Raw genomic sequence first — 27,779 nt, forward strand, 5'->3', positions numbered from 1 at the left:
ACATAATATTTGTATCAAACCATGATCGAAACACCGATACATTTTGTATACCTGCTATCCTCCGAGGCAAAGCTTGTAACGAGAGCACAGTCTTCGATGCACCAAATAATGCACTTAACAAAAAAGGGACTAAAATATTTTAAATTAAATATTTAACTGTTGCACAAATTCTGAACTTATCGAATTCACTCAAGAGGTCGTTGATGTTAGAGATACGACAGGTTCCTGCAACCACGTGTTTTGGGTGAACTAGGAATCACCAAGGCCACTTCAGAGAAATGTATTTCATATCGTAGAAAAATAAAGTTTGAGCAATAATATTACTTTTCCAGTCTCGATGATGTTTCTTTACCCAAAATATATTTTAGGCATTTCTAAAGAATGCTGAACCTAGAAAAAACAAGAACAGAAGATTTTCAATTATTATGTTAAGGAACAACTATAAATATGTTATTCAATGATTTCATAGAATTTCTAGATATTTCTGGATGACCGAAAACTCATCATAATAGTGACTTAAACGAGTCATAAACTTGTTTAATTAATAAATTCATTACACTTTGATAAAATTCTTTTTGTTATTCTTGAAGTATTAGAGAAATACTAGTAATCAAAAATTACAAACAAAAACTCACAACACATGTTCGATTGTACTGAAATAAAAAATAATAATCAGGGAAAGATCTTACAAGGAATATTAATAGTAAATCTTGTTAGTATATCTAAGGTGTTTTCTTGTTTAACTCTCACTTTCTGCTGCCCTTTAATCTCGGGATAACTAGATTCATATGTCCAGAATTTTCAATTGCATGTGCGCTGTACATGAAATTATCTCATAATACAGGATGGACCAAAAATAGGTATATACCCCTGCATTGATCAAGTATAACATTCTAGTTTATGGGTTTATTTACTTCGGCTTATCCGAGCTTAGTATGTAAGTAAAAACACATTAAGAACAAATAATAAATAAACTAAGTACGGTATACCTGATAGATAACAATAAGAAATGATATAAAATGCAATGAGCTGATCAGTATGGTACTGTATACCTACTTTTGGACCACCCTGTATGTCATCTTATCATAAAATTACGTAGCTGTTTATATTTTTAATGTAGACCTAGATTTCAGTGTAGACAATTTTATTTTAATTCATTTTTAATGTAGGTCTTCTGTCAATATATATTAAAGTGTAGTTTCCTATGTTGTCTGTGTTGTATCTCATTTCACATTTACAGTTTCCAAGTTGCATACTGGTATGCATTTTCCGCAATATTTCTCTTTTAAATGTTGCAAGTTGTTTGTTTTCATCCTCCTTCGTTGCTGACAATGTCCTGTTTTCGTATATTAGAATAAGCCATATGTTTACTAATGTAATGATTCTTCCGTCTTTCTTGATAGGACTTTATACTAAAACAATTTGAGTACTGCAAAGTAGCATGTATTTGTACTAATTTATCATGTGCTTTTTGTGCATTACCTTACTTTTAAAACTATAAAAGTCCATCTTTTTTCCTTGCCCTCATTGTCATATTTCCTTTCCAATTACAGTTTCCTGTATCATTCCTTCAGCTATTCGAACTATTATACGAGTTCGTATGCGAGTGTTCTTTTCTTTCATCTTAACTTCCTTTGGCACTTTCAACAAAGTATCCCAGTTTAATCAGCCAAAAGCCTTGTCTGAATTAATACATACTATCTATATTTTCTTATCCGTTTCTATTTAACTATTTCTCTGTGTAACAATCATTGTTATTGTTGCATGTTTATTGTTGACATTCTGTTATATATTTTGTTATTTTGTTACATTTTCACTATAAGATGGCCAGTATGCGGTACCAAGAACTATGAATATTTTTTTAAATGTATTTTATCTGCCCGGAGTGCTTTCTCACTTCTCACCTTTTCCAAGAGCTTACTCAAATTTCTCTCATAGTACCGTAAACTTGTTTCTGCCCTTCTTGCTTTTTATTCTTTATATTCGGACTCTGTAGTCGATTCTTACCTACATATAATTCAACATAAATAGTTTCTATTTAAGTAAAGCTGCGCTTTCCAAGTTCCATACTATTATCTTTTCATTCTTACTTCTACCGTCATATTTATTTTCTCTTTCAGGTTTCCATGTATTTGTTCAGATATCTTGTTCATTCCTTCCTACTGTTTGTAATCCTTCTATTTCTTCGTAATATATTTACCTGGTTTTGTTTGTTTTCCTTCAGATTTAACATTGTCACATCATTTCTTTAAATTTATCTTATATTCTTTCGTCGATATTATAATGCTTCCATACATTACTTCACCCATTTCCTTTCATATTGGTTCATTACAAAGAATGTTTGAAGGCACTAATGTAATTAATGTAACTAATGTAAGAGAAAATATGATATTTCCCGAAAATTTGTAGTTTGAAAAAATATTCTGCTATTAATTGAAAATACATTTGCATAAACATGTAAAAGAAAACTGAAATAATTGTGTGACCGACTTAATTGACCAAGAGTGCGAATTCTGCCTTTTGCAAACAACTAACCGATGTCATTCCAAGTTTTATAAAGAAGCAAAATTCAACTGCACTCAATTCATTAAAGAGGATATTATTTTGTGTGGCAGTCGAAGGAACATTGCTCTCATGTTTACCAATCTGCTTACAGGAACATTGGCTACGTTCTGTTCTGAGAGTTTGGTTTGACTGATATGTTCCATGTTCTTAGCAAGACAAGAGCCTTATCAACACATCACAATTTTCATCCCTAAAAGCAAATTCTTCACACTAGATTTGGCAACAGCGCAGTCGCGAGTTTATTGATTCAGACTAACGCCAATTTAGCCGCTATATGATACATATAATTGAATTTTACAGCAATGAATTTAAAAGTTTTCAAGATTCTGCAAAATGCATAATCATAAAACTTAAGAAAAAAAAGAGACTTCACACTCGTGTCCCACTCATTTAAAATGTTACAAACAGAGGCAGTATAATATACTATGAAAGTACGCTGAAACTTTGCAGTACAACAACCCCTGTCCTGTTATGCAACCACAAACACGTTAAAGAATGTATGGTTGTCTATAATCATGTTACTTTGATGTAATCAACTTAGCATTTGTTAATTATAAATTGCTACGATCTACGTCCATTTTCCAATATATTTGAGAACTTTTCCATTGTTGAGCTGTACGTTTGTAGGTAAATTATGGTATCATTCACTTTGGTGATGTACTGCTCAACAAGATGAGAAACTTCCAAAAAGTACTAATTATCTTAGATTAAAGCACTTTATGAGTCCCCTGAGAAATTCATGAAAATACAGGATGATTATAAATGATTCACTAGGATTGAAAGGCAATATTTGAAGAAGTATAAGACAATAACGAATAATACAAAAATATACAGAAGCTGTCCAAGATTGACTGTTACAAATGTTCGACGTGGTTTTCGTCACACGACACACATCTATGCGATATTCTAGTTCGCCCGACATTCGCTCCAGCATATCCTTACTAATAGTCGTAAATGCAGCTGTAATACATCCTGGAACTCATCCAACGTTGTTGGTATGGAGATCCGATCCGTACACTGTGTCTTTCATATGCCTCCTAAGAAAAAATCACAAATGTCAGATCTGGAGATTTAGGGGATAAACGCTAAATCATTTTTAGCACATCGCCCAATCCAACGACGTAGTTCTTCATTCTGGCAGCGAGGCACTTCAATATGCCTGTGGAAGGGTATTCCCTCAAGTTGAAATAATTTATTCGAATCCTCTTTCATTTATGGAAACAATCACAAGTGTAGCATATTGAGGAATTACATACCGTTTACAGTGTTCCCCGCGAAGGTGAGCGGACCGCACACCTTTGATTTAGACAATGCACTAAACACATTCATTTTCAGGGAATCTCGTTTATGTTGCATTATAGCATGTGGTTCAGTACTCCAGATATGAACATTATGACGATTAACCTTAGCACTCAAATAGAATGTCGCCTCGTCACTAAACAGAAGGTCAAGAAAACCATTGTCATCCATAGCGTTCTGCATAGAAGTAGAAAATTCATGTTGTTTGACAAGATTGTCCGGTTGTAACATTTCCAACAACTGTGTGTAGTACGGTTTTAATCGCAAGAAGGTTCGTAAAATCTTCCAGATAGTTAGTTGCGGAATAACAACTTCCCAACTGGCGCGCGTGTTAGCTCCTGTGAAAGTGTGGGCTACGTGTGAAACTCGCCATAACTGGATATACTGTTTCATCATAAACACTTAGATCATGTGCTTATACACTTACAGAGGCAGCCAGTATCCTTGAACTGTCGATACCATCTGAGAATATTTTGGTGACCGGGAGGTGCTGTTGGAAACTGCATACAGAACACACGGTGTATGATAACAATGGAAAAGTAGTTCTTATATTCCATACAACAGAATGCTTTCTGCTGCATAGACGCCATTTTGAAAACTAGGCTTGTGCTACCACCAAAAGCCGAGATTATGAATATGATAAATTAAACTTTCAAATGTTTTCTTTCATTTCATCATTAGCACAAACATATCGTATTAATAGTTTTCGAAAGATTTCACTTCAAGGTCCATGAATCAGGGTGTACCTAGCATTTTAACAAGAAAAGAAAAAATCAAAATATAAAGGAAAAGAAAAAAGCTTCGCTGTAAAATTCAACGCATAGTGTTAACTTTAGTTGAAACTAGAAAAATTTCTACTATACCTATTTCCCTTCCTCCATCACATTTCGAATATCTCCTGTAAAAAATTGTATCCTCTATAGATCCTTCGCATCTTACGCCACCGTTGAAGTGGATATGAGCGTAGTCAAGACAATTTGTTACTCCGTCATTGTTGCAATCCTGTTTAATAAGCAACACAAAATTAAATTATTTAATACAAAATATTCGAATTTGCATTAAGGATCTTCCCCAAGCACCCCCCCCACTTTTTGAAGATTTTAGTGAATAACTTAAAGATAATAAAGAATATCAAACATATAGAAAGTCAGCAAGATAGTATCTGAAAAATACTATTTTATGAGCGAATAGTCATTTTCAAGACAATCCGTATACAGTAGTGTATAAATTTGGGCGCCCAACAATTTTGACGTCACAAACTGCACACTCGAATTTCTGCTCTATAAACAAAGGTTTGGAAACAGTTAACAGAAAAAGTGAGGGAGAACGCACGGGGACGTCGTTCCTTCACTTCCAAAAATATTTACAGCGTTCCTCCACTTCCTAAAATTATAATGGACAAAAATGGGCACGAGGGACGGAGTGACGTCATGCGTCCCTCTACCTTTTCAGGTCCACTTTTACCCCTGGAGACAGTTATTAGTTAATTTAAGAACATTTTGTAGATATTATCTTGCTCACTTCATACATTTTTCTTATATTCTGCATTTCTTTAAGTTATTCACTAAAAATTAAAAAAAAATGGAGGTAAGCTTAGCGAATTGTAATGTTACATTTTACAATTACGGTTTAAGGACTAACCAGAAACAATTCAATGAACAGATACGACAATTGTTTTTATTGTTTTATTCTTTATGGGAATAGAAGACAATTAAACATATACAAGGAATATACAGATAATTTTAATCTCTGACAAAAACTTGAAATCATGAAGCGGAACTATTGAGAGGTTCTCGACGCAGATGATGAAGAACGTTGTGCAGAGTTCTCTACACTTTTCGTCAAGTAAAGAAAACTTTAGGATCACGTGTGAAATGCAAAAGAAAGCGATCTACTATGCAGTTGATGGCCCCGCGTAGAGTAGTCGCTAACGCTCTCGCCCTCGGTGCAAACGGTCCCGGGTTCGATTCCTAGTGGGAGCACTCGGTCGAAAAAGTGTTAAGTTCTTTTTCAGGCCAGCCATCCTGAGTGAGATTTTCCTGTTTTTTTTTTTCATTACCCTGATTGGGGTGGTACCTAACATAATAGGTCCCTGACCGCTTCCTACCTCCCCCAATCCTATCATCCTTCCCTTTCCCCGGATCGTGTGATCACCGAGGGACGTCATCCCTCATATGTGACGGGCTAGCATGGCTATAGATGCCGAAAGGCTCAGAAATCCAAATCCCAGAGAAATGAGTTATACGTTTTCCACCCACAACCATTTTTCTTTCTTTTGTTTTCGTTTTCGATTTCTTTTCTTTTCTTTTTCTTTCTTTTTTTTTTTTTTTTTTTTTTACTACTCGTGACTTTTGTGACAATAATAGGTTACACTACCGGACAAATCAGCTTGATTCCTCAACATATAGCAGCCACGTGATTACTTTGATGTCCAGGATGAGAATTACTGGGGGATGAGACAGGAGCGGATCCAGGACCGACTTTTTTTTTGGGGGGGGGGGGTTGTCATACTGCTACTTTTAAGGGCTCCAAACTTTTTGATGGGTTTTATTTATATATATAAAATAAGAAAGTTTCCTCTTCTGGGGGGCCCCTGGATCCGCCCCTGGGATGAGAGGGGTTTTCTCCTTCAATAATTTTGATCTCCTCAAAGAGACCAACTGAAGTATCCCTGCCACCTTCTTTTCCCTTGTTCTTACTGGTGCCCACCTTAACTCGTATTTTATTATGCCTACAGTTGTTACTTGCAATCCTATCTTCAACCTAGACGGGTTACATGCTCTAGGCCAGTGTTCCTCAACCTGCGGATCGCGATTCCTAGGGGTTTGCGAGAGGGTTTCATGGGAGTCACGAAGATAAGAGGAAGAGATAAATATAATTAGAATCTAATACCGGAAAATATTTTTAAATATTATTTTGAATCTTGTTCTGATAGGTCTTTCTTTTTTAATTTTTCTACATACTATTCAGAATAACAAAATATAGATCTACTAAACATTTTCAACAGGTGCAGAGTTGATTAAAAATTAATTTACATGAAAGAGGTACTATATGAAACTAATGAGAACTACATATTGAAATATCAGAAAAATACAAATGGAACAAAATCTGCATAGGATTGAAATACAATTAAAACAAAGCTAATGATATACTTGTGCATATTATGATTTCACTAGTGCGGCAATGTCCGGTTCAATCTTCGTGACGCACATTATCAAGCCATTTAAAATACTCAATAACTTTTCTAAGAACTGTCCAAGTTTTTAAAACCAAAATAAGAAATCACTTAATTTTTTTATCACATGACCCAAAATTAAGGGAGTTAGGAAGTTTTAAAATTTTCAAACGGCCTCCATTTTGAAACAGTATGACGGATAGAATTCGATATTTGTAATATGAATGAACTGACCAAATTTGATTTTAATCCATTCGCTTTTAGGGAAGTTACTGTATCTACTATAAACAAGAAATGGATTCTACTATTATAAAAATAGATGGATATCGTGACATCTCCGCAATAGGTATATTAAAAATCCCATACAAGCTTATTACGAACCAGAAATTATACGGGGGTTGCTGGCAAGAGAATGTGATAAAATGGGAGTCGTGATAAGAATTAGGTTAAGAACCACTGCTCTAGGCCAGTTATGGCAAATCACGGCTCGCTAAAAGTTTCTTTCCCGCCTGGCATGATTCTTAATTTGACAAATGAAAAACAAGAATTAAAGAAAATAAATAATTACACAAATTATTTCATAATCATCTACTCTCATTAATTATCTGTTTCCTTTAGCCTAAATGGGGTTTCTTCCAGAAAATTTTGTCCGCGGGCGGGGTAAGAGGGAGTACAAACTCAAATTATGAGGAGATTGCACTAGGACACTATTTTGATACATTGGCAACGGCAACTTATTTTTTTTTTTTTTTTTTTAACTCCAGGGTGCAAAGCTTCCCCGAAAGATACCTGGAAGAAACACTGAACCTAAAACCTGCTATACACTATAAGATAGATTCTAGGAAGTCTCTCGCTATTTTTCCTAGAGTCAAAATCTAAACATGTATGGCATCAGATCGCATGTCATTTCCTATGTTCTGAACGATTCTATGAGATTTCTCTTGTTTAGAGCACGCTCTATTTCGGCAAGAAAATTCGTAAGACTTCGATTTAATCGGCATCAGGTGAGAAAAAGTGAAAACAAATTTGGGTACAAACAAATTTCAGCCCGCCAGCCGTATATGGGTGAATGAACAAAAATACTCGACAAACTGAAGAGTGGTGTAGGGACTAATGAGGTGTTTTGCTAATTTATATTCTGATTTTTATGCTTTATTTAGAAGTGTGCAATTTAACAATATAGCGCCTGGTATCAATATCAGTAGGATGTGCAGTGTAGCTACGTGTATGGTACAAAAGGGTAGGCTTTCCTACGAGATATATGGTAACATTTTTCCTCAGATAAATCCTAAGATATTTCTTAGGACTTATCTCATAGTGTATAGCAAGGCTTAAATGGCATAACAATGGGTCATTAAATTGAATGTATAGCAAGGCCTAAATGGCATAACAATAAAGGGTGATTATTATTTTTTTTTTAAAGGATATTTAATTTTACGAGTGGTAGCCCATAAGTTTGCATTTTCTTCAAGTTATCACTCAAGAGCACGAATGTTCATGGGTGAGTGTTAGCACACTTTCGATCGTTTAAGTTCTTTGTTTATTTTGCTATGAATTATAATCATAATAGACACATACGTAATTCCAAATGCATTTTTAAAGTTCTGTTAGCTTGAATTTTTCCATATAGGTAATTTCCTTGTTACGCATGCTAATTTTAGCGATGTGTTAATTAAAGCTATTGGCATTGTTTTTAGTCGTTACTCTTTCCTAAATTTTACAAAATCGTAGTTATTACCATTTGTTCCTATTCTATAAAATTTAGGATTTTAATTATCTAGTAAAATTTCTTACTTGCAATTGTTAATATTAAAGTTAACTTACCCTACCATATTTTGTCATGTAGTTCTCTACAATGTGTTTAGCACAGTTGTACTCATTGGCACAGTCTTGATAAGCTGTACAAGAAAAAAAAACAATAATTAAAAACTATAATCGCAGAACCTGTAATTAATAGCTTTAAAAAATCGAAATGAATTTCTGTATTAAACATTAAATTACTCTAAAAAGATTTAAATTTATTCATTTAAGCATATAATTGATAGATGTGGTTTTTCTCTTTCAATTTCGAAAGCTTATATCAAAATTAACTTTAAAAATAATTGTAATTCCAAATTCGAACGTCTTGTCTCCGTGGCTGTTCCTCATCGTTGCGAAGAACTGGTTTTGCTCAAGGACAAAAAATCAGTTAAAGGAGGATGGAATGTTTTTTTTCTAATCTTTTAGTGGTTTTATTCCAGTTTCTAAATTCTAAATAGCTCACGGAATCTTCCATACAGTTATCCAGAAATATGCCAAGCCAACAGTATGGATTTCTATAGAGAACAAACATACAGTGTGCATATTTTTATATATTACCAAATTACCACATTAATACGGAAATAAACTGTAAGAAAGAGTTAACTTTACTCTTAAAACATAGCTTTATTTAGTTACTGATACTTCTCGAGCTAATATATATATAATGAAGTTTTACCTCCTTCTCTTTCAGGATCATCTTCGGGAAGAACGTGCTTTTCTGCATCCACCCAATATATTCGTGAAATATAGAAAGGACCACAATAACCTTTCGTACAACCATGGCTTACATTGCATCCTGGAGTTGCGGCTTCACACAAACATCTCATGCAAGCGTCGTTCAGATTGGGAAGAAATATAGCTGAAATAATAATTAAAAGGAAAACATATATAATAAATGTTCATCATGACCAAAATATGTCTTCGATGTTCATAATTAGAAAGTGAAAAATAGGTATTGTGATTTAAAACATTCTTGTTATCGTCACCTTTAGTCTGACATCGCTGACAAATTACTTTAAATTCTTCCACGCACTACAGTTCCCCACTAGTTGAAGCGAAAGCAGCGAGTGTCTATATTTGACTCTATCGACATTTGTGCGTCTACCTGTTCTATGATAGCTCTCGTAAAACTTTTATTTGGATGGGGAAGTGAATCGCCAGAACATGAGATATTGGTCGGATGCAAACCCACATGCGATCAATCCCCGCAAGAGGGTTACCCCTGCTCATATCATGGTGTGGTGTGGCATATGGAACACGTCGATTATAGGACCCTTATTCATTACTGGTACCCTAAATGGTGTCCAATATCTAGACATGTTACAGGAGTTGGTGTTTCCGTTGCTTCTCCGCCCTGATGCCACCTTGCCGCGATATTTTCAGCAAGATAGTGCCCTACCGCACCATGCGTTGCCTGTGCTGGAATGCTTGGATTTGCATTTTCCTGGACGTTGAATCGGTCGTCGAGGCCCTGAAGAGTGGCCAGCCCGGTCGCCGGACCTCACTTCCTTGTTTTTTTATGGGACACTTAAAACACCTGGTGTATCAGGATAAGATTCGGGATGTTGCACACCTACAGGGACGTGTTCAGTACGCCTGTGATACGCTGTGTTGTTACGGGTTCAGGAGGACTGGATTAAGAGACTCCGGTTGTGTGTTGCAATGGACGGGCAACATGTGAAGCGCACCCTGTAGGTGGGACTTTGGGGCGTCATAAGTTTGGAACGGAACATGATAATTCATTTCTGCTTCCGAGACTGTATTCCCCTGCAAAAAACAGTGTTAATTGATGTGTCACATGCCTAACTTCTCAGTTGAAAAAAAAATAACCTAGATTCAAGATGGCGGCCATCAAGATGGCCGCCATTCACCACGCATGCATCAATCAGTAGCTCCTTTACCCAAGTCAGCCCTCCGCTAACCAAATTTGCTTTATTCATATTTGTTTCCAAAATAATCCACTGTACTGACTTATGGACCACCCTGTACATATGTTTATGCCAAAAATATTTATTAACTTCTCTCAGTATATTTAATCTTTATTTGCAGATACTTTTCGCATTCTAATTTTTTTTAATTGTGTATAATATTTGTAGATTACAATATATTGATATAGATAGATAGTTGTGTTAATTTCAAATACTGAGCTGTTTGAATCTCAAAGAAGCCAAACATATTCAAGAAACCGTGGACGCTTGCGGAGCTGAAAACATTAAAAGCGAACTTGCATTTATCAATGCTCATTTCAATTCAATTTCAAAGATCATAACGAGGTTAGAAAAGCGGGGATTAGGACTTTGTAGTGCATTTGAGCTGTTTGAATCAATAACGAAACAGACTTCACCAGGACCAGTCGGTCAAGCATTTGTTCGAAAGCCACAATCAATATGCCAGCGAAAAATCCTGGAATAAAATTATTTTCTCACGTAAATAAAGTGTTCCTGGAAACAATGAACGAATTTCCAGATTTATCGCCAAGTAACATTGCTTCTGTGAAATGCTGTCCTTTAACGACCTGTGACGCGGAAGGAACATTTTTGATGTACAGAAATGTTTTGACTGACAAACGCAGAAGGTTTTTGCCAGAAAATACCGAGCGTATTGTAACATGAATGCATCATAGTTATACTTGAAGTATATGTAGTTCAAATAATACAACTTTCTTCCCTAAGATGTAATAAGATTTCTCATTTAACTTCATCTTTTGATTGGTGCATATTTATCCTTTTATGTGCATATTCACATATTTTTACTGCATGTTTTCGTGATCTTTAGCGTATATTTGCTGATTTTTAGTGCATACCGATCTGAAGTCTAGTAATTACATATTCTAGGCAACATACTCCTGTCAATTTCCAATATACAATTAATAATACATTAATTACAGGAACAGCTAGTAAAAAGACTAGTGATGAGGACAAGAGTCTTGGTCTTGCAGCTTTTGCAAGTCTTGCATGCAAGACCAAGACCAAGACCAAGACCATACCTGCAAGACCAAGACTTTTGCGCAAGAGTCTTGCACAAGTACCGGCTCGGTGGTAGAGCAGTCACGTGTGGTTATACGGGTCCCTGGTTGGATTCTAGCTTGCGCCATAGGAAAGATTTGGTGGGCAAACATCGTGTGCGTGGGTTTTCTCGGGGTTTTGATCTTTCCTCGTACTTTCTTCACTCCACCATTTCATTTACTTTTCATCATTACCGTCCCCCTTAGCCTCGATGCATAATCGTGGTAAATTAAACTAGATATTTCGTTTCGTTTCCAAACATATTAATGGTACTTTTCTTCCAAAACTAAAGAGAAATGTAGTATTGAACATTGGTAATACCGTACACTACAGGTGTTGACTACATGGGTATGGCCTTGGTTCCGAGACTCAAGCATCCGTTGGGAATTTTTAATGTGTGCCCATAAAATTAATATCGAAATAACATTTTCATGACATTGACAAAAACTTAGTACATGTGACCGCAAGTTTGATTTCATGGGTGGATGCTTATACGTTGAATAATTGTTTAACAATATAACTTCTAGCCTCCTTAGGTATACGGCGCATCGAGGATTGAGCGATATAACATTATACTATAACAATAAATCTATATTATAAAATAGAAAGTGACTATTTTTGTGACTCCTAATCTCTTGAACCACCCGACCGATCTCGATCAAATTTTAACATAGATGGAGTTTGGGCCCGGGATTGTTTTCGTTATTTCACTTTGACGGTAAAACTTAGGGGAGGAGAGAAGGGGGAGTTGTAAAATAATAAATAAAACTTAATAACTGGAACCAAACGAGCAATCTCGATCAAATTTTTAACATAGATGAGGTTCAAGCCTGGAATGGTATAATGTCAGTTCACTTTGACGGAGCAACGTAGGGGAGTGAGAGATGTACAAAAATCAATATGAATAAAAATAAAAGTGGCTAAGTTTGTGACTCAATAACTCTTGAACCGATCTCAATCAAATTTTTAACATGTATGAGGAAATTTCCTGGAAAATTTCTTAGAATTTGTTTCACTTTGATGGTAGAACGTAGGGGAGGAAGGGGGAAGGGGATATACTAAGAAACCATCTCAGTTAACCCATTATCAGCCATTGTCCCTTTTTTGGGACGGTTTATTTCACTATTTTTTGAAAGCGTTTGGAACGATATTCTTCCAATATTTCATTTCCTCTCATTTGTTCACAGTCTCTTCTGCATGATACAGAATTCACCTATTAAATTCCCTGCTTTTAGTCGACTTTATATCTCAAACAGTTATGAATAAACACATTTTATGACATTAACAACGATACAAGTGTTTGGCTGGTAATAGGTTAATATACTATATAAAACTTAATAATTCTTGATCCACCCAACCGAACTCGATCTTATTTACAATATCGGACCTGAGATGGTTTCTGTCATATCACTTTGACGGTGCAGTTTAGGGGGGAGGGAGAGGAAAGATATCTTAAAATGATCGAAAATGATCGACATTAAAATAAATCTATAGTTTTGGGGATCGCTGAGATAAACAATGATACTTCCGGTGCTGTTTAAATGAAAATTCACTCCTGTAGTTTGGCGGAGGGGAGGGGAGATATATAAAAATGATCGAAAATGACGAATATTAGTGTCGAATCCATAGTTTTCGAGGGCGCTGAGTTGAATACTGAGACTTTCTACACCGTTTACGACCCAATTCAGCCTCGTAACTTGGGGAAGTGGGAGATGCATAATAATGATCAAAAATGAACAAATATTAGTGCCGAATCCATAGTTCTCGGGGTCACTGACACGAACAGTGACACTTGTGATAACGTTTAAATCCAAATTCAGCCCCGCAACTTGGGGAGGAGGAGAAGACAGAAACATAAAAATAATCGAAAATGACCGATATTAAAGAGCGCTTTACTAATAGTAAAAAAGAGATTGACTAACGAAATATATTATTATTATTATTATTATTATTATTATTATTATTATTATTATTATTATTATTATTATTATTATTATTATTATTTTAGTTTAACCCAACGAAGTGGGTACTTGACGCTAGTAATCCATATTCACAAGTGATTCTTCAAATAACTTGGAGTTTGATGCCGTTATTTTGTATTTCTAATACAGGTCAACAGTATTTATATAAATTGAGTTTACACAAAAGACATAGACAGTTGAGTCGTTTTCAGTTTTCACTCAAATTATTCTAAAATATTAAGAGGTTTGATTATAATAATAATTATTTTAATTTTCTCTCCCTCTTTTTTGGTCAATATTGTTAAAGATATCATCGTCTTCATAATAGCTATTCTGCCATTATTGGCAGTTTATTTGCTTCAACAGACAAGGTTCGACGTTCGGGGTCCTCAGCTAGTCTCTTCGTCTTGACGTAGCAATTTTCTGTTTTTATACCTTCCTTCAACTAGTCTGCTTCGCTCCCTCCCTCTCTTTCCTTCCACAATACTCTCTAGCACGTCCCTCATAATAGAGTTCCTCCTCAGCCAATATCCTAACCAGTTCCTCTTCCTCCTCTTAACAATATTTAGAATTCTTCTTTTTTGCTCCTACTGCTAATATTTCTAACACCTTCTCATTCGTGTTCGTTCAACACAGCTAATTATCTCCTTTTTTCTCCATGCCCATATTTCAAAAGTCTGCAATGTTTCATAGCTTTTGCGTAATGTGAATGTTTCTGCCCCATAGAGTACATATTGGAATGAGTAAAACAAAGTTTCAATATTTCATTGGAAGTTTGTTTAATACAAAGATGAGCTAATCGTGGTTGAAAAGAAAAACCTGACGCCTTTAGAGTGTAAAAATAATTTTGCAATTCATGGTATTTCAATAAACTGTGCCGTCTGATTTTCTTTCATGCGTCTCAGGGGTAGCCTCCCCAGTTTGGGAACTCGTGGAGTGTTGGATCTGTTAAAAAATATAAACATATTACGAAACGTTGTGATTTACGCATATCTTATAAGTAGTGAAGCATGGGCACCCATAAAAAATAAAGGTCATCAGCTATGTTATACACTATCATCATACTTACACGACGTTGAATTATATTACATTTAGAAACATACATTGTATTTCCGTTACTACTGGTGCATTGTAGAGTTTATTATCCCTTATATCCATAGTAAAATTTTCCTATGAAAAGCTTGAGATTTCTTAAATGCAAGACTTGCAAGACTCTTGCATGCAAGACCAAGACCAAGACCAAGACCAAGACTGGGTGTGCAAGGCCAAGACCAAGATCAAGATCAAAGGTTCTAGTGCAAGACCAAGACCAAGACCATCCTGGTCTTGGTCTTGGTCTTGCATTTGCTCATCACTATAAAAGACTTAGGCATATTACTAGATAGTAAACTTACCGGTAACTACATACCACATATAGAAAAGTATGTTAATGAATTATTCAGAACTCTAGTATTTTTTACTAAAGAATTCAAATTATCTAACAAAAAAATTACAGAACTTTAATAACAATATTTAATATACTTATTAGAAGTAAGGTGGAGTATGCTTCTGTAGTATGGAACTCCTTTTACCAATGTTATGCCAAGAAAATCGTGAGAGTTCAAAAGTTCTTATGCTATCTGCATTATAAGAAGTACAAAAAATCTTCGTACAAAGAAAAAAAGGTCTATGATGTATGTGTGTCTATAAAAATTAATTTCTGGGTGATTGGGATGGACTAATTTTTTAAAAATAATTTGTATGAATTTGGATAAATATGCCACTTTGAGATGCGAGTAACGTTGGAGAAAGATACACATCAAATTTCAGTAAGAATTTTTAGGAACATTATTTTTAATTGCCTCATTCAATACTGTATAAAAGTAACATAGAGCATCATTTGGATTTTCGTAGCCACACGGTATTTGTTCCCAACGTACATTCTGTAAATTTTTGTACAAATTACGGAAATCAGCCTTACAATAATTATATACAGAAATAGCGTTACACCTAACATGTGGTATTTTAATAGAAATAGGTAAATCAAACAATAATGGAGGATGTGTTCTTGGTTTTATTTTTTACGTTATTCACTTATTGTAAATTAAACAAAGCTAAAAAAAATAGAGTGCACATATGTGGTCTCCTTCTATGAGATTCTAGCTTGAATCTAATACTGAAGGAACGTTAATTCCCCCGTTATTATTATATTGTCAGATTGAGAATGTAGAATCCATAGGACTAGATCTGGAATCATAATGGGAATATTCTCGAACGAATAGAATCGATACCAATTGCAGCTCTCATGCGTCAATAGACTAGCAGTGTTTGGCAGACTTGAAGCTTTGTCGTGATACAATTTCACACGATGTGTATACAATGCTGGCCTGTATTTCGTCAATGTAAACTGAGGATGAGACATGTTCTCGGTATGTGATTTTGACAATTTTTTCGATCTTTCGAATCTTGTACCAGAACCAGTAACATCAATGAAATCAGTACCCAGTTTTCTACACTCACTTACATAGATCCATGCTTCGCCCATTGTAAGGACAAATTTAGAGCGACCACCAGCTAGGTGGCGTTCTTACAAGCTTCTTTCTGTACTTGCTCTTTTACTCTGTGATACGCCGTGGAGTCAATGCATGCATACTGGCCATGCGGACAGTTTGTAATTTCAATTTGTAATGTACTCACTATTGATTGGGGCACATGTAGTTGTTTTGTCATAACACGTTGTGTTAATGGATTTCACAGGTCTATATCCCATATCTTCTTTAGCACAGGCATTGTGAGTTTTCCTGACACCCTCCGCGGTGTGCTGGTTTGTACAGACTCTCAGAACGTTCTAAGACTGCTGAATGTTTTCAGTAAGCACATTCTCGTTCAAGACATTCTTCTGAGATGCTATCAGCTAGCAACAGGGTTTGGTCGTCGTTGCCTTCTGGGTGCCGGAATATGTAGGCATTCGGGAAAATGAACGTGCCGGCACAGCTACCAAACACACCACCTTGGCCGGGTTTCGTTAGAGAAGTTCTCCTCGTTCCGACCTTTGTAAATGTCTTAAAGATCCAATGGGCTATCAGCAGCAAAGCAAACTGATTGGAACCAGGCGATTGACTATAGACTTCACAGTGTGAAGCCAGTTTTGGGGCATGAGCAGACATCCTCACGTGCCAATGATGTGTTTCTGGCGCGGTTGCATATTGGACACTCTAACACATTCTTATTAATTACGAGCTGTTATAGCTATTATCTTCTCGACATTTCAACATAGAAACTTCGTTATTGCTTCATTTCATTCAGAATAGATTTAAAATTATTATTTATAACGACTTCTTATCATACATTATTGTTATCTTCAAATATGGAGCCTTAAAGTGAAAGGAATGTGCATTTTCAATTTGATTTTAATCTTTAACTGTGAATAACTTTGAAACGGAATTATATACGGGAAAATGTTCTGAAGTAATTGTTATTCGCTGTTTCAAGATCTTTCCAACGATCCTAAACCATTGTTCTATTTCTAAAAGTAACGCAGCTATTCAGTTTTACGTTGAGCTAGCAGTGATCGCATGCCACAATTTGTTATTACGCTATATTAGTTGATCAGTAGATGGCGCTACAGCTCAAATTATTATTAACGTTTAGTGGCATGAAATCTAATTAATAGAGGTTCTATTACTTACGAATAGAAAAGAAAAAAAGTAGATTTCAAATTGGAATCGTTAGGCTTTTGTACGGTAATGACTTACAAACGATCTTTGAAGGCAGGAACGTGCCTTCTTCAGGTGGAAGATGTCAGCACAGCTCTCCCAGAATCAAGTATATATATATATATATATATTTAAAAAAACTCGACTAGCTGATCTATGCTGGATGTTGGGGTACATGATGGAAGAAACGTCAAGCTCTAGTTGGAATGGATATATGGACGCTATGACCAAAGCAAGGCCGAAAGAATATGAAACATCAGCCGTTTTGCCTCTACCTTTTGTGAATCTTGCCCCAGGAAACCCAAGTACAATTTACACTTGTCTCCTGAACGCAGTGGAGCAATGCATGAAAATGAATAAAAAATCCTGTGTAGTGACATTTGATCAGCTACTATACGCTAAAACCATAGACATGGTTCTAGCAGCAGAAAAAGACAGTCCTCTCTTGTGTGTGATTGTGCACCTTGGTGTTTTCACCTATTTATGTCATTTCTCGGTGCTGTTGGAAACACTATGGCTGGTAGTGGTTTGGAAGAGTTATGGGAAACCATCTACGCAAAGAACACAGTAACCCACATGATGATTGGGTATGCATATGCTCGAGCTATTCGTGCGCATTTTCTGACTCAGGTTTCGATTGCAACGCTGTTGCTAAATGAAATGAATGAAATGAAGATCTTACTCACAGACTGAAAAGCTTGCACTTAGATGTACTTCGAGGTACATTGTTACAGGAAAATATAAGCACGTCTCAATGTCTACTGGACATTCAAAATGTTACACGAAACATTATACAATGTATCTGTCTGAAATCGAACCGGAAAACTATGGGCGCAATACTTCGAAACGGTTAATATTATGCGTCTCTTTATTAGAACAGAACGTTCAGGTGATTGGAACCTTCCCCTTTATAGCGTCCAATGTATGATCCCTTTCTAGCATGCTGCAGGCCACTTCAATTATGCAAAGTCTGCCCACACATACACCGTGCAACAAATACTGAAACTAGAAACAATCATGAGACCTGAAGGATTTGACAAATTCGTGAAGCATGACTATTTCACAATTAGAAGAACAGAAAAATTTTGGTCAGAAATATGGACGGATATGACAATCGAACAAGTGTTAATGCGTACGATGAAGGCTGCAGATGGATTAACACATGGTCGAGGAATGACCGAAAATGTGATTGGGCGCTGGGGCTGTGCAATATCTACATCAGCACATGTTATAGACGCCGTCGAAATCTTCAACGATGTTTTCATTACAACGTCCAAACAAGACGTGGAACTGAGTGAATCTTGGAAAGCCAGGACAATAAGGATCTTCGGAAGATGATGAGTTGCCTCACTCGCACAAACCTTTTATAATCTCATCAAATCTTTTGGTTTCCATATCTACTGTCTTAGTGTGCGATGAAAGTGTAAATTGTGATTGAGCTGAAGATCGAGGTGTAGCTGAGATTAAATAAATTGTGGGTCAGCGCTTTAGTGACGTTCATCTGAAGTGATGAGACAAAGTTCTATCGTAAGAAATGTAGCCAAAACTATGAAATTTAAAGAAAGAGATGTTGAAGTTAACCCTAACCAACTTTTTCATCGTATTCTATGTGTCGTGTGTAGCGATGAGGAGTTGGTCTAATACTTGAGGTATGAGTTTACCGCAAGACCACCTGCTCTTTTTGATGGTGTTTCAATGCGAAAAGGCAAGAAGTCAGCATTGATCGCTGTTTTGGAGGAACTTGCTCCTTCCGAGAACGTATTACCAGCAGATCCCGTATATACAATCGACGGAGGTTTTCTATTGCATCGTGTAACGTGGATGCGCGCGGCCAACTTCTGTCAGATATGTCTCCAGTATGTTAAATATATTCAGCAACACTACGGATACAGAGTTAATGTCGTTTCTGATGGCTACTCAGGTCCAAGCACGAAAGATGAAGAGTACGAGAGGTGAAGGTGTAAAGAATCAGCAAGAGACAATAATCGTGATTTCAAACCATCGATTGTATCCCAAGAGCTGTTTTTGGCAAACGTCTCCAACAAAAGATGATTTATAGAACTTTTAACAAAGTATCTTCAATCAGCGGATATTAAGGTACCTCAAGCTTCCACCGACGCAAGCTTCTTGGCGGTTTCAACATCAGTTGCCGTACCAAGAACAGCAGTATCTTCAGTTCTTTTATTAGAAGACACTGATTTGTTAGTTCTTTTGGCTGCACATGTTGATGTAGATTTCGAAGTTTGGATGCTAATACCAGGATAAAGAGACAGATCTCACAAAGTTTGGCAGTAGGAAACTTTCTTTTGGCCTCGGAGAAGTTCTTTCTAATTTCTTTTCCTCCATGCCGCAACTGGGTGTGATACGTTTAGGAGAGGAAAATAACGATAGCTTTTAGGAAATTTCGAGAGAACTCTCTTTTAAGAAAACATGTAAGTGTATTTAACAGATCAGACACAACTCACGAAGAAATTGTGAATGCTGGGGAATCTTTTCTTCTAGATTTACATGGCTTCGATATAAATGGTAACCTGGATAAAGCAAGGTACCGTCAATACATGAGAGCTGTGGCAATACAGTCTGTTAGGTCAGCATTTAACTTATCTTCACTTCCACCAACAGCAGCTGCACCAAAGCATCATTCCTACCGAGTTTAACACTAGGTTCAGCAGTGGAACCGCGTGAATTTATCACCAACGGATTGGGAATGGATGTTAATAGACGGTCGTTACAAACCTATTCCAAGCAAAAATGTACCTAAAAATATCTTGTAAGTCTGGTGGAAACGAAATTGCGAATGCCGAAGTGGCTTAAATTGTTCGACAATGTGTTGGTCATGGCTGTGAAAACCGTTCACACATTCTAGATGAGGACGATGATACCGAAGAGCTTGAACTATAAGCAGTGACATGAGCAGTTCCATATTTCATTGACATAAGCAGTTCCACGCTCATTAATTATTCTTCTGTCTAACAATTATTGTTTGCTTCTTTCACTTTATAATCATACACATCTTGTTTCACAAGACTATATATATTGAACCGAAAATATAATTTATTCTTTGAATATTTATTATAAAAAGGAATTGTCTCAAAAGAAAACAATATGGATCAGTTGAATCATTAAGTAAAGAAATATTTTTCAGCATTGAAAAATTAAGTTTTAGAAAAATTATAACTTTCATCTGCCTCTTAAGAACATTCCGTAAGTTGTATGTTTCACACTTATTTATGGTAGAAATATAGACTAACAGAAGTCGTTCCGAATATTGCAACTATTATTTGCAATATAAATTTCATTTACTTCCGTTTATAACGTCATAAATGATTTTGATGCGCTCATTTCTAAAGATAGTTGGGTACTGCGAGTTCTACATTAAACTGGCTAGCTCTGTTATTTTTAAAGGTGGAACAATGGTTTTGGGCTCGTTAGAAAGATCTTAAAACAGTGAATAACGATTACTTCAGAACATTTTCCCGTATATAATTCCGTTTCAAAGTTATTCACAGTTAAAGTTTGAAATACAAATTGAAAATACACATTCCTTTCACTTTAAGGCGCCATATTTAAAGACAACAATAGTGTATGACAAGAAGTCGTTATAAATAATAATTTTAAATTTCTTCTGAGTGAAATGAAGCAAGAACGAAGTTTCTACGTTGAAATGTCAAGAAGATACGACGTTTTAAAATTTAAGGGATAAATTCTGTCGTCGGCCATCTTGATGATGTCATATCTTGGTTTCCCTAAGTGGGATTTTTTGGGACTTTGAGTGTGTTGTTCAGAACAACAATGTGAACATCTCTACCAATTTTCAGCTTGTTATTGTAAAATTCCGGGTTTGTACCATTTCTTTTGTCTAACTGTGTGCATTGTGAGGAGTGTATTGTACATCTGAATATTTGGTATATTCTTCTTGAATGCCCTGAATACTCAGATCCCAGAGAACGTATCGGACTGCCTAGTACTCTTAGGTATGCTTTGGGGATGATGTAGTTTATGTGGAGAGAGTTCGTGCTGCTGACCTTATTCGCGTTCTCTGTGTCTTCATAATCGTTGCCTCTTTTTTGTTTAGCAATTGTCTTAGATATTGCCATTTCATTTTATCTTATTTTATGTATCGTTATTTATTATATGTTTTATCTTCTCTATTTATTCTTTTGACTATTACTCGTTGCTTTATTCTTTCTCCAACATCGTTTGATTTTTCTCCTTTGTGCAATTTTGATCTTTTTAATGATTTTTAGAGTTTAAACGTTTTTCTTTAATTTGAAGTCCATGCACTTCGTCAGTAGTCTCTCTCTATGGTGACGGGGGCAAATAATTACGATGCTGACGTCTATATTATTCCCCCAATCACTCTATCAAAATCTTTGAATACTACGTCGATGGTGATGTCTGTGGGTTGTGGAAAAAGTTGTTATGCATAATGTTTAATTCTAACACCAACAGTGGCCCGTCCTATCACAAAACCATTTTCCGATATTATTCCAATATGCGAAAAATGTTAAAGTTTACATGAAAAGGGCCATGATGTACCTTTCCAATAAGCGATTTTCTTGGCAGTATTTTGCACTACTACACAACGACGTGCAGTTAATTGCTCTGTAAAACACGATTTGACATGTGTCGCTGTTTGCAAGTTGTTCGAATAGAAATTGACCAACATGTGTAAAATCAAAATTTGTTCAAATTTCAACTTCCTACGCAGAATGGTTTCCGAGATATGAAGAGTAAAAGCTTACCCTCTTCCTTTTCGACCTCTTAGATGATGAATTTAACAACAAAAAAGTTCCACCTTGCATGTAGTCAAACCCGTGGAGAACCGAAGAGCAGTTGTAGATACAAAATTTAAGGTTCCTATGTAAGAAATTTTCGTAGATCTAAGAAACGGTGAAAAAGTTCTAACCCTTTTCCGCCTTTCATTCTTAGGAACTCCATTTCAATCAGTATTAATATCAGTGTTAGATTCAAGGAGAACAGCTGCACAAGATTTTAAATTTCAAGTTCTATGCCCATCAGTTTCTGAGTCCTGTCAACGTCGTTTTGAAAAAATAAAGAAATCCTGTTTTTCAACATAGGGGTTGCATATCCTAAATTCTCTTTCATTCTCAAATTAGATTGCAAAGAAAACGTTTGTTCAAACATTTAAGATCCTATCCCTATAAGAGCTTCGGAAATCTTTTGATCGGCGAAAACTGGTTCAAGCCTCCCCTTTCCCATTTACGGGTCGAATTTCTTTTTTAAAAAGAAAAGAAAGAAAGAAGAGAAAAAGAGAGAAAGAAAAAGAAATCCTCTTATTTATGTCTATATACAATATATTCATATATATAAATGTATATAAGCGCGAGGTCAACTTCGCGAAATGTGCGTGACATATACAATGGACAGTACGTACTAAACATGCAAAAGAGCAATAAAAATGTCTGAGAGATTCTTGACCTGGTCAGTAAAGAGCCATAAGAAAAAAGTAACCTTCCAAAGTTTGTCAGCCACAGTGACAAATAAAGCGTTGGATTTGTTTCTGGTTTAATATTCCACATTTTTTTAGAAATTAAAAATAAACAGCAAAATATACAGGATGTCCCCGAATAAGTGGAAAGTAAGAAAGGAGGTAATTATTTGAGACCAACAGAGAAAATATGTTCCTAAGAAGTGAGATGAAAAGTTGATAGCTTGCCTTCTAGGTGCTTCTGAAAATGTTGGACTACAGACGGTAAGGGAGCACAAGGAAAGGTGAGGAACAGTATTGGTATCAGTTAATGAAACACATCAGAGATCGCGAAGTGTTGACCGTTGGCCTGGAGACAAACGGCACTGCATGCAGTCCGATATACCGGGCATGTGTTGGACGTGTGTGAACGCCGTTGAATGCATTCATGCAACGTAGGCAGGTTATTAATTGCTATCATTATGTCGTCAGATGCATTAGCCAATGGGAATCATTGTCCTGGTACATTCTATATTGATACATTCTCCTTCTCACTTCCAGAAACCTTCCACATATCTCGTTCATGGATTGGAATCTCAGAGCTATCTACCGCGCAAATTATCAACTTTTTACCTATAATTCTCAGGAACATATTTCATCTTGGGCTTCAAAGAAGCGTCTGCCTTACTTTCCACTTATTTTGGGACACCCTGTATTTTAATAACTTGTTATTTTCGGCAATGCATCAGATACATTATTATTATTATTATTATTATTATTATTATTATTATTATTATTATTATTATTATTTTGCCATCAAGATTAATACCGAGGTATGATCATCTATTTTAAAATCTAAGAAATAAAAGGAAAGAATTGCTCGGTTATTATTATCATTGTTGCTCTGTTTTGAAGCACATATTTCAATTACATTTTTAAAATGTATTCTTCTAGATCTAATACGTTACTCTCCTCCCCGTTTTGTCCAGCTCCGTTCTGTTCAATAATCGAAGCAGAATTTTAGCTACACACGACAGCAAAGCCCTTAGTCTTCACACCTTTCTTAGTCACTATTATCTGCAAGAAATAAAGTGTCTAGTGTTGAGTAAATAATACCTACAACTCTGAAATTACGATGGGGGGAGGGGTCAGTGGTAGAACGCTTACCTCTGGTGCGTAGGGTTCTTGATTCGATCCCTGGCCAAGTAAGTTTGTGGTGGACAACATCGTGCTCGTGGGTTTTCTAGGGGTACTCCCGTTTCCTCCCACTTTATTATTCCACCATTTCTTCCATCATGCACTTACTTTAATCATCGTTTCCCTTAGCTTAACAGGCATAATCGTGGGACGTTAAACTCAAACATTTCATTTTTAAAATTATGATGTGTCTGATTGAAGGTGATGTTACATTGCCATAACTCCTACACAAGTATTATTAATAGATATTTGGTGCGTCATTCTGTTAGTATTAGGTATCTATAAGATATGCTTTGTTATAATGAGTTTGTATAAACTAAAACAGTGTTACCATATTTGAATATTCCATAGCTTCATGACATATAGTATTGTTGAGATTAATACATAATCCAATCTATAAACCATATTCTTTATGATACTCTACATATTTTTCCTTAATTTCTTTCAGGCATAATGATATTGTGATCTTATAACAATTACATTTATCTACTTTTCCTACCCATTAGCCTTATCGTGATGGGGACAAATAGCCTTGTTGCTGACGTCCTTATTAAAGCATAACCATCCATTAAACCATAAAGCATAATTAAAGCATTCGTACATTTCCTACATCCTAAGGTCGAAAACAAAAAATAAAGAATTGAAATTAAATTTTATTAACATTTCTTATTGCTGGGAATTTGGTTTGATTGTCTATTATGTTACTGTACAAATTAATTTGCAGTCATACAAATACTTATTGCAAATTCTTTACAATAAATAATATTATATAAAAATTTATTCCATTTTATTTTATCCCTGACGATGTATTTTAGAAACGCGTTTCTAGCTGATATTCCTGAAACATTTAACAAACAACTGCAACATGACGTCTTACTATGCATTTAGTATTTTATAATTGATTCCTTATCAAATTGCTATAGTATTATCAATAATATGCAATATTTTGAACGTTCGAACTAGAGAATGAAGCCAGTTTTTAATATAATTTTGCTATGTGCTCAAATCTAGTTGATAATTAAAAGACAGTTAAAGTTTAAGGAAATGATACATACATTCTTCCTACTCAACATTTCATTCCGGTGGCTTTGGCAGATAAGTGAAACACAACAATTTACATCAATAAGGTAAGGAAGTCTTTTACGAGGAAAAATTGCCCTTCTCTTACAAGAACGCCGGTCACACTGTAGCAAAAGAGGCACAGAAGAGTAATATAACTTCCTCCATTTCAATTTTACAAATAAACTTAGGGATTTTAATTCATGAAAAAGGAATTAATTGCCACAAACAATGATATTTTCACGAATAATATACATAAAAAATGTTCAAATGTTTTCTGTCAGTTTTGAAAAAAAAAGTAAAATAAGTATAATGCATTCAGAGACATATTTGCGTATACAAATTGGGTAGGCTACATGGACGTGAATCCCGCCCGTTATGGTAGGCATAGTAATACTGTAACTTGTATTACTAATTTAATGTAAAGGTGATACATCGATATATTATGAGTGGGAAGAAAGTGAAGTAAAATATCCTGTGCAGAACAATCAAACACAAAACGTGCACTGAAGATTATACAGGAATTCAATAATTCGTCTCCAAACTTCCAAAATGAACCCATTTTTGACAACTATCGTAAAAAAAAAGGAAAAAGAAATCTCCACCAGTGTTAAAAGAAAAACAGCACAGGGCAGTCAATATAACTATTAAATCAAATATTTTCTGGAACGTTGATGAAATGTATTTTACTCATTTTAAGAATCAAAGAGTCCAGGCACGTAGCCAGGATTTCGTGAAGGGGGGGGGGGTCCGTGACATGAAATATTGTCGTCATCACACCAGAGGCTCGATCATTCTAAACTATTTTACTGGAACATATATTGGTTTGTTTAGCCAGGATTAGGGGGGGAGGGGAGCGTGACGAAATTCTGAAGGCCCAGGAGATCAATTAATCTAAACTACTTTACTATCAACATATATTGGTTTGTTAGGACAATAAAATGAGGATATGTTGGTAAGTATTTTAATAACAAACTATGAAGAAATCTCAAGTAAAATAATAATAATAAAAAACGTATTGAAAAAGATTTTACAATATTTACGTCCTTCCTCTGTTCATTCAAATATAACTATTTTCCTTTCATTATAACCTCAACTATTATAAAAAGTACATATTCACTATTATGAAAAGTACATACTCAATAATGTCTTGTAAAATATTTTACAATATCTGCGTCCCTTTCTCTGTTGAATCAAATGTTAACAGAACTTACTTTCCACATAAGTTTTTGTCTTTATTTTTCCGTCACTACTGTCTGTTCCAAATGACAGGTTAAAGGAGTAGTAGAAATTCTTTTTGAAATAACATGTTTGATACTGCAAGGATGCGATGACGAGAAATTATGATAAAAAATGTCCACGCTATTACCCAAAATCACTATACTTTCGGAAGCTTGAAATCTACCTGACTAGTAGCAGAAATTCTGAGAATTCCGTAACTTTTCTAGAAATTTGAAATTCCCTGACTTTTCCAGGATATCTCGCTCACCTCGCCACCATGTATTGCAAGTAATGCAAAACTCCTCATAAGAAAGAGTAACCAAAAGCTTCCTGTAGCTTCTTATTTTTAACGCTGATCCTTCTTTTTCTCCTTTCATTTTGTTTCATCCTTCCTTAATTTTTTTTACTTCTGGTCTCGAAGGGGGTTCCGGACCCCTCCTTGGCTACGTGCCTAAAGAGTCGACAGTAAATAAATCTAAAATATTATGTAAACATCCCTTTTTCGCCTCTTTTTTCTCTTACATCATATATACTTTAAAAAAAATACACACTAAAACATGTGTTTATTTATTTTAAATGAAAATCTTAATACCAAATGTCATGTCTTTAACCTTAAGGAATTCCGAGATATAGACATATTATAATAGCTGCAATCCTCATTTTTCGACGTCTAATTTCCAAAAATCCTTTCTTAATGGTATCTTCTAACAAATCCAATATAGTCCAAATTTCAAGTTTTTAGCTTAAGCAGTTTTGCCTCGTTATTGATCAGTCAGTTGGTTAGGATTTGTTCTTTTATATAGAGAGAGATCAGAAGAACAAAAATGAACTGATTTCTAAACTTAAAGAAAAAATATTAGAAAACCTTATAAATATTTTGGGGCAATTTTTTACACAACTTTTATCCTGATTACCAATGAGTTTACATTAATTTTGAGATTAATTATGTTCAAACAAAATAACTCTCATATTTAATAAATAGGACTCAAAATTTCCGCCCAACTATTGTCGCCAAGGTGCGTGATTATAAACCAGTTTGAAAGCTTTTCCCTCATCATTACAGAGCTTCCGGCAGTAATTTTTCTTCTGCTTAGCTCACGACAAACATCAAATTCCGGTCAACTACTTACCTGAGAATGGAGTAACAAGGGCAATAACTGTTGCTATGGCAATCCAAACATGTGCGGCCATCTTGGATTATCAACCACTATTGACACTGTAATTGTTAATCAAAATTATTTTCTGTAGTTTGTCACTTAAAATCAATTTACTTTCGTTGAGTTTCTTTGACCAGTTGCACAGAAACACCAACAACACACATTCGACATCGCGCAAGCAAGGCCTTACTCCGCATTGTTGCCAGACCTTGAA

At 35.4% G+C, this 27,779-nt stretch overlaps 1 protein-coding gene across 1 annotated transcript; it reads right to left on the reverse strand.

Moving 5' to 3' along the window:
* Positions 1-347: 347 nt before the first annotated feature.
* Positions 348-27,779, reverse strand: LOC145668742 (lysozyme-like). The gene is made up of 5 exons (XM_081736872.1): positions 27,539-27,779; positions 9,516-9,698; positions 8,864-8,937; positions 4,728-4,866; positions 348-390 (listed from the first exon to the last, which is right to left on the reverse strand). The coding sequence occupies exons 1-5, from the start codon at positions 27,597-27,599 to the stop codon at positions 365-367; spliced, it is 483 nt and encodes a 160-aa protein (XP_081592998.1). The 5' UTR covers positions 27,600-27,779; the 3' UTR covers positions 348-364.

The sequence above is a fragment of the Thermobia domestica genome, chromosome 13 (assembly GCF_964235325.1).
Source record: "Thermobia domestica chromosome 13, izTheDome1.hap1.1, whole genome shotgun sequence".
In the NCBI taxonomy this organism is placed as follows: Eukaryota; Metazoa; Arthropoda; class Insecta; order Zygentoma; family Lepismatidae; genus Thermobia; species Thermobia domestica.

Bases quoted from the DNA above. Each gene is read 5' to 3' on its own strand.
- LOC145668742 (XM_081736872.1), bottom strand. From the start codon at position 27,599: ATGGCCGCACATGTTTGGATTGCCATAGCAACAGTTATTGCCCTTGTT. The intron at 4,867-8,863 runs GTAAGTTAACTT...CTTATTAAACAG, and splicing joins ACATGACAAAATATGGTAGG to GATTGCAACAATGACGGAGT. The intron at 391-4,727 runs GTATAGTAGAAA...TGTTTTTTCTAG, and splicing joins TGATGGAGGAAGGGAAATAG to GTTCAGCATTCTTTAGAAAT.